The following is an 18298-nucleotide window of genomic DNA, read 5'->3' as shown; positions in this document are numbered from 1 at the left end:
CACAATAAACTTTATTTGTTATTATATAACGAAGAGAAGCGATATGGAACATCAAAGTCCAAATATAACTAGTGCACAGAGTGTAAAAAGCTGGAAGAAAGATATTTAAACGTTTGTGAAGCGGAGGTAACCCTTGCCAGATGGAAGATTGGCAGTGTCAAAACCCTGTGGAAACATCTCCTTTGCTTCTTCATTGGATACAGCCGGTGCTATCACTACCGGTTCTCCCGGTTTCCAGTTTGCTGGGGTTGCAACTTTGTACTTTGCCGCTTTCTGTAGCGACTCTACCACCCTCAACACTTCATCCATGTTTCTTCCAGTGCTTGCTGGATACAGAAAGCTCAGCTTTATCTACACACATTTGTTTAAACTATTAAGAAACTTTCGAACTAATCAATAATAATAAGTTCAATCAAATACCTTTTTGTCAGGTCCCACGATGTGAAGCGCACGAGAAGGAAGGTTATAGCCAGAGGAATCTATCTCATCAGGATCCACCATGTTGAGTTGCTTAATCAACTCTCTATTCGGATCGGCAATGATTGGGTATGTCACTTTGTGTCCCTTCTGCAAAATATTTATTATTAATAAAAAAGAAGCTACTTGTAAGGAAGAAATTAAAACTGTGAGTGTAGGTACATTATAAGCTTCAATATCCTTGATCCATTCATTGTGAGACTGAACATCATCACAAGAAAGTCCCAGAAGTTTAACTCCTCTCTCAGCGAACTTGTTAGCATAAGCAGCCATCATAGCTAGCTCCGTCGTGCATACTGGAGTAAAATCACCTGCATGCATCCAAACACCACATTAGGAAGATACAACAACCCCAAAAAAAATTTTAAAAAAATCTGTTCTATAAAAATAAAATATTTTTCCCCTAGCCCCTTCCCAAAAAAAAATAATATATATTTATTTTTTAAAGCTTTTAGATTTTTTTTTTTTCTTACCCTACCTCACTAACGGAAGTGTGTCACGGGACACGACTTTGCGTTAGAAAAATATATATTTAATTTAATTAAAACAAAAAAATATCAATGATCACATAGTACAAAGTGTTAAATATTTACACAAGTATATGTGTGGCGCAGATAGTCCTTAGTTAATTGTTATTACTAAGGGACATGAGTTTGAATCCCCAACAGTGTTTCTATTCATATATATTTATAAAAAAAATATTTAACTCCATTATTTTTAATGATATTATTTAAAAATGAAAATTTAAGTTAATATATATTTTCTTTTTTACCTTTTGGAATATATGTATATATATATATATATATATATATAATAGGTGACACCGCTTGAAAAAATATCTAAGGCCACTGATACTATCGCAACCACCTAGCTCCAATTAATACTTCTTTCTTTTATGAATGGGAAATAAAAAATAACTTTCAAAATTTTAAAATAAGAAAGCAATATGTCATATCACCATCAAGGAGAGTTTATATAAATAAAATAAAGAAGAGGGAAAGTAACTTATTTTAATCATTAATATAGTATAGGTATAAAAAAAATTACTATAGGTGGTGCATAAAAATTAAAATAAATTAACCTGGATGAGAAAATAGAATGGTGTAGCTATCGCCAACATAGTCATGAAGTTTCATCTTTCCATGGTTCGTTTCTACTTGAAGATTAGGAAGATCATCTCCAATAGTAAGGCCTGGCATTTTTATTTTTATTCTTTCTCTTTTCAAATCAAAATATTTTTTTTGTGTGTGGAAAATGATAAGAGGAATAAGCGTGATTTAAAGGATGTTGAAACATTGTTGCATGAAGAGAACGTGGCTTTTGCAATTTGCCACTTCATTCTCCTGCTTCCACGTATGTCCAATTTTGTATCTTCTTACTTACCTGCAATATTTGAATACAACTTATAACACACAACAACTACCTGTTACCACTTTATATGGCATCTTTTCGATCTAATATTTTTTTATAATGTATCATTGTTCTATATTCCTATCCCTCCAAATACATTTCTATCATCTCTGATAAAATAAAATAAAAAAATTCATATATATATTAATATTATAACAATATTTATTATTTATGATAATATAATTTTTTTAATTAAATATAATACTTTAAAAAATTATGAAATTATATCGCTTTTTTCTCAGCCTTTTTTCTATTCGTTCTATTCTTCTTTTTATACTTTTTCTTCTTCCTCTCTTTCCTCTCATTATTTATCTTCCTCCTTTCTTTTTTTTTAATTTTTTTATTCTTCTTCTTTAAATTTCACTTAAATAACTTTTTTTAAATAACTTTTGCTCATATTTCATTATTTTTACTTAAAAACACGATGAGAAGAGAAAGAGAAAAGTCAAATATTTATACTATATCATATTCTCAAATAGAACTTTAAATTTTTAAAAATATAGAAATAAGAGTTCATCATTAATTGATGGTCATTATAAAATTTTAAATTTTGAATTCATTATTTGAACTTTACGAATTTGTGATTAATTTGGACAAATTATTTTTATAAATAATTTTAAAAAATATCGTTTTAGAGTTTATATCTTAATTTTAAGAGGATTTGATTAAGTTTATAATTGATTGTAGGAGAAATTTTAGATTGAAACTTGATAACATGAAATTTATGAAACTGTATCGCAATTGTATTAAAGTTATATTAGATATGTTTCATAATTGTATTAGAATTGTATTAAAATCTCGAACAATACTTTATGATACATATTACAAACTTCACTCCTTTTCTTGTGATATCAATCAAATAATTTAAGTAACACACTTGTAATATATTTATAACATATGCACAATACATTTGTAATATGTATTACAAATATCACTCATATTCTTAGTGATACAAATCAAAATAATTTATAACATATGCACAATACATTTGTAGTACATATTGCAAACATCACTCATGTTCTTAGTGATACAAATCAAAATAATGTATAAGACATATATAATACACCTTTTATTCATAAATAATACTCTCTCTGTCCCTATTTACTTGTCCATATTTCCTTTTATATCTATCCCTATTTATTTGTTCATTTTAACAAATCAAGAAAGGACAATAATTTTTTTCCTAATATGCCCTTATTTAATTCTAGAAAATTTCTAGTACTACTAAGTTGTAATGCATGCTTTTTGGAACTAGAAAATACACTTATTATACTCAGGGAGTTACATAATCTTTTAAGTTAAAGGTAAAATTGTAACTAACCTATGATGATAATTTGTGTCTTAATATGTTTTTCCCTTCTAAAGTGGACAACTAAATAGGGACAGAGGATATACAAGTTTAATTCAATCTATAGATTATTGTCTTGTCTTTTGTTAGTTACGTCTTTCATTTATTGTTAATTTTCTCTTCTAATTCAACTTTTAATATTGTAATACACTTTTAATGCAAAATTAATTCATTTTGTAGTTTATTATTTGTTACTATTAGATTACTTCTTTAATTCACTATTGATATAAGTTTAATTCACTCTATCTAGTGTTTCATTAGTTACATTTTTTATGTATGCTTAATTCATATTTAATATTTGTATAATGTACTTTTAATAAGTTAATTCATTTTGCAGTTTATTTATGCACACTTATAATATATGCATAATAATTTTAATACATATTACACTTAGTGGTATAAATCAAAAGTAATTTATAAGACACATATAGTACTTGTTTTATTCATGAATAATATATTTATAATACGTATTGCACACTTCACTCATTTCTTACCGATAACAACAAGAATAATTTAGGTAACACACTATGATACATATATAAGATATACACAATACATTTTCAATGCATATTACAACCATCACTCGTTTTCTCAATGATAAAAGAAAGATAATTTATAAGATATATATGATATATAAGTTTTATTCATGAATCATTGAGTTTAATTCAGTTTATAGATCGTCGTCTTGTCTTTCGTTAGTTACATTTCTCATTCATTCTTAATTCTCTCTTCTAATTCAACTTTAATATTATGTAATACAATTTGAAAGCAATTTAATGCATTTTGCAATTTTTTGATTTATTTGTTACTAGCAGATTACTTGTTTAATTCATTATTGATAAAAGTTTAATTTACTCTATAAACCATTGTCTACTCTTTCATTGGTTACGTTTTTTATTCATGCTTAATTCTCTCTTCCAATGCAACTTTAATGTTTGTGCAATACACTTTTAATTTATTTTGCAGTTTATTTGTTGATTTTTTATGATTGAATTACTTGTTAAATTTATTATTATTACAAATTCATTCAGTTTACAGACATAGAATGCTTTTTCATTTGCAACATTTTGCATTCATGTATAGTTCTATTCTAATTCAATTTTAATGTGTGTATACATTTTTAATTCAAGTTTTTTTATTTTGCAATTTATCATGTCTCTTCATTTGTTACGATTAAATTATTTTTTAATTGATTAATTAATTAATTATTGATATAAATTTTATTGATCCTATGAATTATTGACTAATGTACCTTGAAAAATAGAGAAATAAAGACCAAAAAAAGAAAGCAAAAGACAGAAAGGAAAACTAGCAGCAAAAAGAAACGAAAAAGAAAAAAAGAAAAAGAAAGTAGAGAGAAATAACAACTAAAAGAAAGGAGCGAGAAAGAGAAAAATTTAAAAGTTGAGATAGAAAAAAGAAAAAGAGGCGAGAGAGAAAAATTTAATATTAATATTGTTATATGTTACTATTAATATTGTTATATATTACTATAAATGATAATAATTAAAAAAAAATTATCTAAAATAAGTTATTATTTTTTTAAAAAAAATTAATCCTAAATAAATTCTATTGGGTCAAATATTTGTATATGTTATTGTCTTTGGTACGGTTTGCTTTGATTTTCATAATGGTTGTGCTTTAATTTTATTTGTGTATTTAAACAAGAGTATTAAGTGGTTTGGATTTTCTTTAACGTTATTATATATTATAGAAATTTTTTACTTTCTTTGTTAGTATGTTATTTGTGCATTAATTTTTTATGATGATGTGCTAATTAATTAGTTCATTTGCTACACTGATGTGCTCACTGTGAACTTCTGTTTGTCAAGCTAATGTTTTTGCCATTCATTCTTTCGTAATCTTGCATATTACTTGATTAGATTAATTATATTATAAGTTGAAGAAAATTTCAGTTAATATCTTAAAAGGTCATTCAATTTTAAAGTTTATCTAATAAAATAATTAAGTTTTATTTAGATTATATTTGGTATGAACGAAAATATTTTTTGAAAAATGTTTTTCAATTTTCTCATGTTTAGTTGGAATAAAAGTTTTGGAAAATGTTTTTCAATCAACTCATTTTCCTCAAAATTAAGGAAAATGACTTCCGTTCAAAAATTAATGAAAACATTTTTCAAAACTCTCCTCCAATTTTAAATTACATTTTTTTTTTTGGAAAAACAACAATTTAAAAAAAAAAGTTAATTTTACCCCTTTCAATACTAATTTCATCAAAATTATCCATCATTTGATGAAATTCCCACAATTGACCCAAATTATCAGAATTTTTTAAAACTATCATCCTATTTCTTATTTTTAATCCAATATTCCACCCCATTTAGAATAGTCGGTTAATCCAATCAATCCAATGCCCTATTACCCATTCTAAAGAACCACAATCAGTATCCAGTTACATTGTTTATATTGCCAGGAGGATGTTGGGACATAATGTCCAATAATCCTTCTTTTATTTGTACTCTTTCATGTAAACCTGTGCAAAAATCGGGTCAAATCATTAATTTGAATCAATTTTTTATTTATTGAGCTAATAGGTCAGGATATTGGATAATTGGTTTGGATCGATTCAGTATTTTTTTTATTGGATTAACAGTTCGGAATCGAGTTGGGAAGGAAAAAAACTCAGGTACCCGATACTTCGATAAGACCCGTTACTTTTTCTCCCTAATTTCTAATTTCTCAGCTAGGGACTTAGGTTAGAAAACTCTTCAGTCTTCATCTCGACTTCTCGCTGCTCCCCTCGTTTCTCCAAATTCCACACTCCAAAGTATCTCCAATTTCCAAACTCAAGCGAGGTGATGACTAACCAACGAGTCACGATTTGACTCCAGTCGCTCAGGCATTCGGCGAGGCGTCGACTACTCCAGTCACTAAGGCGAGGACACAACTTGCAATGTAACGACTAACGATGGCAGCTCAGTCCTTAAGCCTGTAATGTTTTTATTCGTTCCATTTATCATAATGATTCATGTATGTCTATTTTCGTTATTCAAAGTTTAAAAAAAAAAAATATTGGATTGTTAGTCGATTGTCAAGCTTCGGTTACTCTAAAGAAGTGCATATTGTTGTCTAGTTGGATTCAAATACGAATTCAGTGCATTTGTGTACTATATTCTGGTCTAATGGATGATTTTCGCAATGGTAGAGTTCATTTTTAACAGTTTGTTCTGCATAACTGTCTAAAATTTCCTCCTTTAAATTTCATTTGTTGGTTGTCTAATAGGTGAAACGTGAACAAGCTCAAATTTCAGAAGTTAGAAGCTCGAGACTTCGAGTCTTACTCTTCTTGTGTTGAGTGTCGATTGTTGTGACTGTTGGCGGTTAGGTATTAACTATTAAGTGGATGAATTGTGATATTGTGTGAGGATATGAGACTATGAAAGTTACTGGCTTGCTGTTGTGCTGACTGTTGAGTGTTTGTTCTTGATTGTTCACTGCTCACTTGTAATTATACAAGTGTTGTTCACAACTAGGCCTTGCAGGTGTTGTGTTGCATTGAGAGTTGGGTGATGCCAGTCGCCAAGCTTTATGAATGTTCTTGTTGTGTGAGTCTTGGCTAGTAGAAAGTGTTGTGTTGTGTTGTCTTGAGAGTTGGGTGAGCGTAAATGCATACTGGTAAGCCTTAGTGTGAACTCTAAGGAACTGTGAGAGTTCGATTCAAGAATATGATCTAATATGATACATTCCTCTTGTATCTTGGTTCTTGTCTCTCAATTTCTTAGTACACACATCTCCTCTTTCAGGGACTTGTTTCATGTAAAAAAAAGTTGTGATGGATCGTGTACTATCTATTTATGTTTTAATTTATGGCTTTGTGATGAATCATATTCTTCCTTCATTTTTCCCCATTATTTTCTGTTTGTGTTTCAGTTTGTGGCTTTGTGCTATACTGCTATACATGATTTGCCCCTCAACATTTGTTAGCAAGTAAAAAAAAGAGAGAGACGATAGGGGTTGCAAGACTTTCTGACAAAAATTGATCGAGGACTATTTGCATGTTTGATAATGACCTTGATCAGTTCTTCATGTGGTTTTTATTTTAAAAAATTGTATGATATATAAACGGTTAACTCGATAATCAAACCGGTAAGAATCAATAACCTGCTGATAATTGATTAACGATAACTTGAAGATTATTTAACGATTTATCTAGTCTACAAATCGATAATCGATAATGTTCAAAATCGAACTGAATCGATTGATATGCAGCCCTACTTTCATGGTCACTTTGGTAAACAAATCAAGTTTGGTTACAAAAAGAGGGGGGAGGGGGGCGGTCATGGTCACTTTGGTAATGAAATCAAGTTTAGTTACAAAAAAAAAAGGTGTGTACTACTAATATTAAAATTTTTAGGTATTGGTCATGAAAGGATTTTTAATACATATATTAGCACGGTTAAAGATTTCATGGCCCCTCAAATACTCTTTTAAGTATTATTCATTATAATTGTAAAGGATATCTTTGTAAATAAATATTTGTATGCAACGCATGCTGTTTTTAATACATCTAACTAAACAATGCATAAAAAAAATATTTTATGTATAATTAATTCATGCATTAATACTACAAGTTGCATTATGAATGCAAATATTACCAATACACTCTATTTAACATTATCCGTATACTCTCTTATCGGTATAATAATTAGTTTGCTCCTTGTCACAATTATGTAATTTCCCCTTTTTTCTTTTGTAATACTTCAGCGGTATTAGCGAGCATGACCATTCGAGTTTTAATGGTTAGACTCGTACCTTAAGACAATGATGCGCAACAAAGCGATGACAAACATTAAAAGTCATATTTCATCTCATTCTCTAAATGATTAGAACTCATGGTTAAAAGTTATATAGTTATTCATATGCCCAAACCGATCAAAAAGGTCACTGAAGGGATACTTGATCTGAAACTCAGTAGTCGTGTTTAGGTCTCAATTATAGGTATTCAATGATCTCTTGGTCGATTTGCTTGTTAGGAATCAAAATATTTTCATCTTCCTGACTCATCTCTATATCTCCGTACTAACATTTGGCATCTCGAATTTCATCAATCGTTGGAGTAATTTTCGCTGTCCCCAAAATGAAATACCATTTTTCGTTGTTCCAGTATCAGGTGAGGACATCAATTAATTTAGGTCAAGCGGTCATAACTACAAGTACTATCAATGACCCAATGTGCTTATCGAGCTGCCTTTTGTGAAATCTAGGGCTAAAAATAAATACGAAAATATTGAATTAAGTCGAATTATTTTGATTTTTGATTCGGTATTCGATATGAATTTTTGTATTTTTTGGAATTTTAGCTCGATCTTTAGTATTTGAATTTTATGTTGTTCGATATTTCGGATTACCAAAATATATTATATTATAATATATAGGGATAATGCCCAAGTACCCCCTCAATCTATGCCCGAAATCTCAGGGACACACTTATACTATATTAAGGTCCTATTACCCCCTGAACTTATCTTATTAATAATTTTTTACCCCTTTTTAGCTTACGTGACACTATCTTGTGGGCCCAACGATGGTTGACTTTTTTTCGAACTAGTGCCACGTAGGCTAAAAAGGGTAGAAAATTACATATAAAATAAGTTCAGGGGATAATAGGACCTTAGTATAGTATAAGTGTGTCTCTGAAATTTTGGTCATAGATTGAGGGGGTACTTGGGTATTTTTCCTAATATATATTAATATTATATTAATTATTAATAATAAATAACAAATATTATTGGCAAATAAGGTCAAGACTCTAGACTTCTCTTTACAAACTTTCTATTTTCAGTTCTCAAAACCTACTCAGCAATAAGTGTCGCACGTCATCAGTTCCCACTTTCAACGTCAACCAACGACCGACCAGCACAAAATCAACAGCCACCAACACTCAGGTCTCCAGTCGCAATTGACCGACGAGGCGGTGACCACCAACAAGGCAAAAATCGACCGACGAGGCGGCGACCACTAGCAAGGTAGCAACTGAATTAACAAAAATTAAACTGAAATAATAAAAATCAAATCGAATTATTTCGATTCGGTGTCAAGTACATACAAGAAACAAAACTAAAAAAAATCAAAAAAATCAAAAATATAATAAAAATTGAAATCGAACCGAATTATCGGATTGTCAGCCCTAATGGAATTCGTTGAGATAATTAAACCACATCTTAATCTTGGAAGGTTCATCTACAATCATGTCGAATTTGAGAAAACATGTCATACATACAAGACAAAGCACAATTAAAGTCCCCCAAGAGGTAACAATTTGATTACTACATATACTTATTTCAAATGTCACACAAGAATGATATGCCGATAGGTCATGGACTTTGGACATATTTTAGTTGTTTAGTACTAGTGGACTTAATACATCTTGTATATTAAATCGTCATATGTTAATGCTTAAATAGGATTTTGGCTTCGCTTTACACTAGGTGGACTAGAGTTGATTCTGAAACAAGACTTGATTATCTGAATTGGACAAACTGTGGGGTGAATATAATAAATGTCGTTAGATAACCACAAGTCAATTATCAGTCTATAAATTCAAAAAGTAAAGTATTTGTTTTTTGAAGGGACAACCACGAATAACCATGTAGCCGCCCTTTTTATAATGTACACCATTTGTCGTGTGGCGGAATTTAATGTCATGAGTGCAACAGTTATAATTTAAAAAATTAAACAAAGTAAAAATAATTATTCAATATAACCAAATAAATCAAAATCTTTAGGTTAGAACCTATTTAAAGTCTTCGCAAGAATCGTCAGTCTGTTTTATTTTATTTTGTTAAGATAATAGCGTCACTTGATTATTATTTCTTTGAGAAAAATCAAGAAACTTTAATTTCAAAAGATTTAAAACAGAAAATCAATTGAAGTATCAAATGGGGTTGGGGTTCATATTAACACTTCAAGAAGGATTTTTTTAAGCACTCGATGTGCCCACTAACACACGTTTATCCAACAATTAAAATTTTTTGGCTAAGACTAAAAGATCATGTTTAATTACTTTTAAAAAAATAATCAAATTTTTAGACTTCAATAAATTTTTTTAGGAAAAAGGACATTTTTGTTTCAAATATGATTGAGGTTTCCAAATATTTTTAAAAGAACAATTGAAAAGACAAACAATTTATTTATTTATAAATAACTAATACAACAGTAGCTATATATTGGGAATTTTGGATTAACTTAAACTTAAGATTAATGAACAAACAACCAAATAATAATTAAATAAACTGAAAATACGATAAAGAGAGTGAGGTTTTGGATCCCAGACTAGTTTCTGTCCCACTGAGCTAGCTAGTGCTTCAGCATAATTGATGATTCTCTTTGGGTTTTTTCCCCAACTTTTGTCGTCTTGTAACTAATTCACAAAGTCTGCTGAATAATAAATGGGCTTTGGCCCAATTACATTCAAAGAAGAGCTGTTGGAATTCAAGTAGGGGTTGAAAGGGGCTTTTGGCCATATACAATGTAAATGATTACTGTATATTTCTGTATGTCTTATATTTGGCTGTATACAATTTTTATTCTATCTCTTTTTTGACTCTTGAACACCTATAATTTAGTTTTTCAATCATATATTTTGCGTATAAACCTCAAACTTCGAATTTGACTCCAAAGGAAAGGATCCAGAAAGAACTTTGGGCCGGTGTGACCATTCAAGAATGCAAAGGATGAGAAATTAAGCCCAAATGGACTCCTTAGTAAGGCCCGTATGCATCATAAAAAAGACAAGTAAGAATCAATGTGAGTTGGGTGTAGAAAATCGAATCGAAAAGCAAATCAAATTGCAAATCGAGTTAAATTGGGGGAAAAATCACTAATTGTTTCGTTTGATTTGGTTTAGTATTGAAAAAAAAAACTCCGACTATATTTGGATTGGTTTGGTTTAACTAGACGAAAAATTCGAGACCAAACCAACCCTACATTATATATATAATTTAAAATTTTTGTTTTATACATAAAAATATTTACTTTGATATCATTTTAAAATATTTCTTATACTATTTCATTGTTTTTATCTTTTAATATATTATTTAAGTTTAAAACTTAGAATTCGAAATGATCCAATAAATATTATAGTTCATAGATATTGATAATTATAATAAAACTTAAATCAAAATCAAATTAACACTCATTAAAAAAGAAGATCAATTCAACACTAAGAATGACACTAATACTGAATATTTGTACTTTAGTTTTACTTTGGTTTAGATAATTAAAATACAGAATCTAGTAATTTTAAATTATGATTATTTTCATTATGACTTTAGTAAGCCAACTACTTATTAAACTTATTTTAGCATGTTAGTACTTTTAAATTATGATTATTTTCATTTTGACTTTACAATATTTATTTTATATGATGATTCCATTATTATTTTTTATCGAATGTTTTTGTGTCATCAATACTCATCTCATATTTTTTGTTATTTTTTTATGAAACACCTTATATAATAGTATTTTGGTTGGAATAAAAAATATTTATAGCACAAGTTAATTATATGTTTGTATACAAACTATACCCAAAACAACAAAATATGAAAAAATAATCCAAAGTTTATTAGTTTGATTTGATTTATAAATTAAAAAATTCGATACAATGGTTTGGTTTGGTATTTGAAAAATCCAAACCAGCCCGAGGTTGAAAAATCTGATTTTATTAGTTTGATTTGGTTTATAAATTTAAATTTTTTACACAAATAATTTGATTTGATGTTTGAAAAACCTGAACTAACCCGATTATGTACGCCCCTAAAGAATCGATTAAGCTACTGTGCAACATAAAAAAATTCTAACAATTTATGCTACTGCTAAAAATTCACACACAAGTTCACACGATCATTTTTAAAAAAGTCGAGGAATAAAAAAAGAAAGAAGATGATGGGAAGAAAATTAGCATTCTGATTAGAAGAGGACTCAATAGTCACTTCATTGATTTAACTAATCATGCTCAATTGCTCATGATATGACCAAAATTAAACTAGCTTCCAACCTACTGGACATTAATCAGTGATCAAATGAACACTAAACAAACACTAATTTCAATTAGAATTGGAAGCAAATGGAGGAAGGTAGACACGATCAAGTAGAAAACTAAAACATAGTGAGAAAGTATGTAGTAATTATATATATGATTTTTATAAGAAACAAATTATCGATTAAATTTGTCAAATGGGATGAAAAAACTAAATAAATAGATTATATTTTTTATTTTCATATTCTTGCAGAAGTTCATCATATGTAGACAATATACATATTATTTTTTTACCATTACTATTACTATTACTTTATTACTGTTACCGTTACTGTTGTTGTTATTATTATTGTTATTTATGAAAGCTTGATTAAATAAACGTAGAGAGCCAAAATTGGGTGTCAACAACTAACAGTCTTGTTCGTAATTAATCTACGTGAACTGTAGTTATCTATATAGAGATCTAGAATATATATTTAGGCTTGTGAAACCGTAGGACGACATAACTTATAGGTTTGAAAAGCCTTAGAATGGCATAAAATGCAGGTTGGGGAAGCCTTAGAGTTGCAAGAGGATCAAATATTTGATGGTAGAGTTGATAGTTGGGATCAAAGTGTTCTAGTTTATGAGCATTATACCTGAGATGGTAAAAGCATGTGAATAAAGACTTGGAATGGTGTAACCTTCATAGTGCATAGTTTCTTCTGAATGTTTGCTTTGGATTAGCTAATGAATTTGGATCCATCGATGATATTATTTATCGGAATGTATTGTATGTACTAATATTATTTTTACTATGTCACTTGGCACAATATATTTACATAATTAAATAATGTTTCATAAATATAGACGATGATAATCTTAACTATATCAATGAGTTCTTCCTTTTGATGTCATCAGTATGTATGCAAATCTCAAGCTTCTATAAAAACATACCAAGCAACAATTCAGATAAAGTAGCAGCATGATCTCTTTTATATCTTGGGATTAACTTGACTAATATTATTTAATCATATAATTTATCATTATTTGATAAATATTTTAAATAAACAATTTAAAATTTTAAATTCTAGAGAAAATTAGTATTTGAGTCAAATCCTATTGTATATTTTATAAAAATACACATTATTTTTAGTTTTAGATTGAATATGAATCCTAGTAATTCATTGTACAAAATCTATACAGTTATATATATAATTTATATATTTTTTTATTTGAATTGAAGTCACTTTCAATTACAAGTAGCAATAATAACTTTTTGTATACAAATTAATGGTACTTTTTTTCTCTTTTTTTTTTTAGATTCATATTAGTTGTGCTCTTTGTTATACTTTTCACGATACATGTTCGCTTTAAGATGATAATACAAACTTATGAGTATTTTAAATAATTTTTAGAACTTATGAATATAAATTATATTTCTTCATGAAGTCAAATATTTTTCTAAAATATATGATCAAAGCGTAGTAAAACTTCATCTAAAAATAACTTGCCAAAAATATTTAGAAAACTATGATCAAACGCTTAATCAATAATTGCCAAAATTTCTACTACGAACTTATTATCTTGACGTTTCATTACAACGAGAATTATCTTCCTTCCAAATATTTACATTGCCAAACTAAAATCTTATCAAATTTAAAATAACATTGAAAATTATTTCAACTAGTGAGTTTATGGTTAAAGAAAAAATATGTATAGTGTTAGAAGAATGGGAGATGCAATTGGAAAAATCTAGGTGTCTTAGCTTGGCTTGGAAATAAAGATAAAGGGTTATTACAAGATGTCATCTGTCAGACAAGTGAAATGAGGAGATTAGATTGTTGGTGTAGAAGAACAAAAGCTTACGTAGCCTTTACTTTTCTCTAATATAAAGCTAACCATTATTCATTTCTTACTTAATTCTTTTACCCTTACCTTAATTATTCATTAAGAAAATTAGTGATTCTTGATGACAATGAGAGCTTATTTAACCATTCATTTATCAAAACTATTTGTAGAAAGATTACTAGGAATGTACTAATAATTATGAGCACCTCATTCTCTATTGGCCAAACATTTATTAATCAAAATTCATTAGCCAAAGACAGATACTACTTCTTAAGTGTGTATTTTTTCTAAAAAAAAAGGAAATACTTTTGTGGTAAAAACTAGGGTTGCGCAAGTATTGTGCATATCGACATATTGTCTTTGATGTTATCTTGATAAATTGTTCACATTCATAATTCCTTTGGTTTGTCATATTACAAACAATAACTGAATCGATAACGTCAGCTGATTAACCATCTTAACATATTAGTATGTCTACAAACCAACATTCAATAACCCAATCAATAACCTTCAAAATCAAATCAACAAATACATAGTCCAAATGAAAATCATGAAAAATCAGGATTTACTCCCGCATAGACCAAAAAAAGTTAGATGACTTAAATGTTTAGGACATGTATCGATGAGTGATAGTAGATATGTCATTAAATAGTCTAGGTGTATGTGAATTGATCCGAGCACAACTACTATTAAACAAAATTTCAAAATTATTTTCCCAACTAATTTGCTTATTGAAATAATTAAGTCATCTCAAAGATTTAAATAATTGAGTTATGCAGAGTATTGACGTATTTCTATAATAAATAATATAATTTGAAGTTATAGTAGTTAGACTAATTAATTAGCGCACATAATTATAGATGCCAAGAGTAACATGTTTTAGGTAATATCTAATTTTGACTCGGATCCGTATGGTGATTATTTTGCTATTTGTTGTTCACTTGCTTCATATATATATATATTAAAAGAAATGTACAAGCTAAGACAACTTGTATCTACACCATAATTTTATTTTAGTTTCAATCATTTTTATATTTTTAAGGAGGATGATGAAAAAAATATATCTTCTTGATCTTTAATTAAAAGTTTTAAATTTAAATTTTAAAAATAAAAAAACCTCTAATAGGTAGAAATTTTCATTTAAATATTCTTAGGCTACACAAAATTATATTAATAGTATCAATTACCGAATAATTACTATAAAAATCATTTTTATAGTTTGAAAGTTACATGTTAACGAGAAAATGACGCCATTTATGGGTTCCATTTTTGAATGAAATCCTTCATTAATATATAATAATAATTAGAGATAACAGTTTAATAAAAATGCTATATATTAAAAGTAGTTGTTTGTTAGCTGGAGGAGTAGGAGGAACAAAGTAGTTTGAAACAGTTGAGGAGGACAACTCTCCAGCAACTGATACTCTCAGAAAACCTCATTTCACCAAATCTTTCCCCTATTATTATTATTATAATCTTAACTCAAATATTAAAAATGTTACTCTTCTCTTCCTCTATATTTCCTATTCTCATCTCACCATTAATAACACCCATACTCATTTCTCATGTATTCATCACTTCGTAGTCGTAAAACCCCTCTTTTCTTCTCCTCCAATTTACTCAAGATGAAGCATAATGCCCGCAAGAACAATCATTTTTCCATATTCGTTGTCGTTTTCTCCATATTCCTCTTTGGATGCTTCATGTACAATGAAGACGTCAAAACTATTGCGGAATTCCCATTTTCAATGACTAGAAATCAAGATATCTACACTCCACCTTTGAATCAACAAAATGGGGTTCAAGAAATTGAGACTAAGGTAGTAATGAATTCAAGAACAGAGCAAGAAACAGAGCAAGAGAAGGAAAAAATTGAAATCCCCGCTGAAGAAGAAGAGGAAGAGGAGAGTATTGAATTGCCACCAGAAGATTGTGATCTTTTTACAGGGCAATGGGTTTACGATAATGTAACACACCCAGTTTATAAAGAACCAGAATGTGAGTTTCTTACAGCACAGGTAACTTGTATGAGAAATGGAAGGGAGGACTCCATGTATCAGAACTGGAGGTGGCAACCCAGAGACTGTTCTTTACCCAAGTATGAACTAATTCTTCATTCTTTTTTTCTTTGTTTGTCCAGTTTTCTTTTTGACAATATATTGAAATTATAGGTTTAAAGCAAAGTTGCTGCTTGAGAAACTGAGGAACAAGAGACTCATGTTTGTCGGAGACTCGCTCAACAGAAATCAATGGGAATCCATGATTTGTTTGGTTCAATCTGCAGTTCCTTCAGGCCGAAAAAGCTTAAACAAGACTGGTTCTTTGTCTGTTTTCAGAATTGAGGTAGTATGATTCAAAAGTCTTTTTTTTTTTACTCATGTCAATAAATTGAGACAGAGGGAGTATTACGTTATAGATCGTGTTGCTTAGATTGCAAGTTATTAACTACTTTTGCTTAATATTTAATCTTTGATTGGTTGGATTATATTATCTATAAGTATGAACAAAGACTAATTCTATAGTTAAGTTTACCTAATACTGGTGAAGTTGTTGGGCGGATCGCTCTCAGTACACGTACCCCTTGATAGAAGAAGCTTTTGAATTTATTTTCTAATGTGAACATGTAGGATTATAATGCCACTGTGGAATTTTACTGGGCTCCATTTCTGGTGGAGTCAAATTCAGATGATCCAAACATGCATAGTATATTGAACAGGATCATCATGCCTGAATCAATTGAAAAGCATGGAAAGAACTGGAAGAATGTCGATTATCTTGTCTTCAACACCTACATTTGGTGGATGAATACGTTTGCCATGAAAGTTCTGTAAGTAATTATACTCAACTTGATGTGTTCTATTCCTCTGCTGCATACAGTACTTAGGTTTGATATTATTGTATTAGACGAGGGTCGTTCGATGAAGGAGCCACAGAATACGATGAGATTGAAAGACCAGTTGCTTATCGGAGAGTTTTGACAACATGGTCACAATGGGTGGAAAACAATGTGGATGTCAATAGCACAAAAGTCTTCTTCATGAGCATGTCTCCTCTTCATATCAAGTAATCCCCATTTCCTTTCGCGTTTTATCCATTTGGTACATCTCATATCAACATTTTAACTCTCAAACGTTATGCAATAGTAACATATTTGGGCTTGGTTAACTGTCTGCAGGAGTTTGGATTGGAACAATCCTGATGGGATAAAATGTGCAAAAGAGACAACCCCAGTGTTAAACACATCAATGCCGCTAAGTGTTGGGACAGACAAGAGACTATTTGTAGTAGCAGCAAATGTTACTCAATCCATCAATGTCCCTGTTTACTTCCTCAATATCACCTCCCTATCAGAGTACAGGAAAGACGCGCACACCTCTGTCCACACCATTCGACAAGGCAAAATGCTGACAGCGGAGCAGAAAGCTGATCCAACCACCTATGCTGATTGTATTCATTGGTGCCTCCCTGGATTGCCTGATACTTGGAACGAATTCCTCTATTCGCGAATTTTATCCCATTCTTAACACTAGGTACTATATAACAAATGGTGTCCCGTCATTTCACCGGACATCTGTCATCTCAATTGATCGATCATTGTGCAGTTTCTACATTCTTTAGGGGTTTAAGAACCACTATTTTTTTTTTGCTGTCATTGTTATCTTTTTCCTTAAGAAAAGGAAAAATCCTGTAGCTGTGATTTGCCCTGAATTTTATGGTGGTACCAAAGATGTTGTTGGGCTTTTGTAGTGGTTCCCCCAGTTGGGTAAACATCATTTGTTAATCATTGTATTATGGAAGAAAATAAATGAATAATATATACCCAACTAACAATATATTTGCAGAAACTTGTGTCATTCCTTCCTTTTCATTTTTTGCCCAAATGTCTACATTCTTTATGTGACTGATTTAGCCGTAAGTACTTTGGATACGTTCTAAAGTTGGGGAGAACACACTGGCCCATTTTATATGTTACCTTTTTCCATTTCAAAAGTTAAATAAATCTATCATTTTTCATAGATCTTATACACATTTTGAATTATCAATTATTGTGAATTATAGTTCTTTTTACATAGTTTATAATTATATAAATTTCATTCCAAAAAATTGAAGATTTTATGCGCAAATTTTCGATCAAACTAAAACTATTTGCATCAACTTTGCCCAACATTGTAGGATATTTTTTTTTCACCATATTAGTATGAAAAAAATTGTAATTTTTTAAAATTAATGTTGAA

General features: G+C 29.5%; 2 protein-coding genes across 2 annotated transcripts; one reads left to right on the top strand and one right to left on the bottom strand.

Moving 5' to 3' along the window:
• On the bottom strand, nucleotides 1–1739 carry LOC101260517 (1-Cys peroxiredoxin A). The gene is made up of 4 exons (XM_004235194.5): nucleotides 1559–1739; nucleotides 640–788; nucleotides 421–567; nucleotides 1–351 (listed from the first exon to the last, which is right to left on the bottom strand). Exons 1-4 carry the CDS (start codon nucleotides 1674–1676, stop codon nucleotides 106–108), a joined length of 660 nt encoding a protein of 219 aa, XP_004235242.1. The 5' UTR covers nucleotides 1677–1739; the 3' UTR covers nucleotides 1–105.
• A 13683-nt stretch (nucleotides 1740–15422) lies between these two features.
• On the top strand, nucleotides 15423–17908 carry LOC101260212 (xylan O-acetyltransferase 1). The gene is made up of 5 exons (XM_004235193.5): nucleotides 15423–16161; nucleotides 16235–16406; nucleotides 16691–16890; nucleotides 16968–17126; nucleotides 17239–17908. The coding sequence occupies exons 1-5, from the start codon at nucleotides 15629–15631 to the stop codon at nucleotides 17585–17587; spliced, it is 1413 nt and encodes a 470-aa protein (XP_004235241.1). The 5' UTR covers nucleotides 15423–15628; the 3' UTR covers nucleotides 17588–17908.
• The last annotated feature ends 390 nt before the right edge of the window (nucleotides 17909–18298 follow it).

This window comes from Solanum lycopersicum, chromosome 3 (genome assembly GCF_036512215.1).
Source record: "Solanum lycopersicum chromosome 3, SLM_r2.1".
Lineage (NCBI taxonomy): Eukaryota > Viridiplantae > Streptophyta > Magnoliopsida > Solanales > Solanaceae > Solanum > Solanum lycopersicum.
Note: the sequence above shows the minus strand (reverse complement) of the source record. Positions and strands in the feature narration are given on the sequence as shown.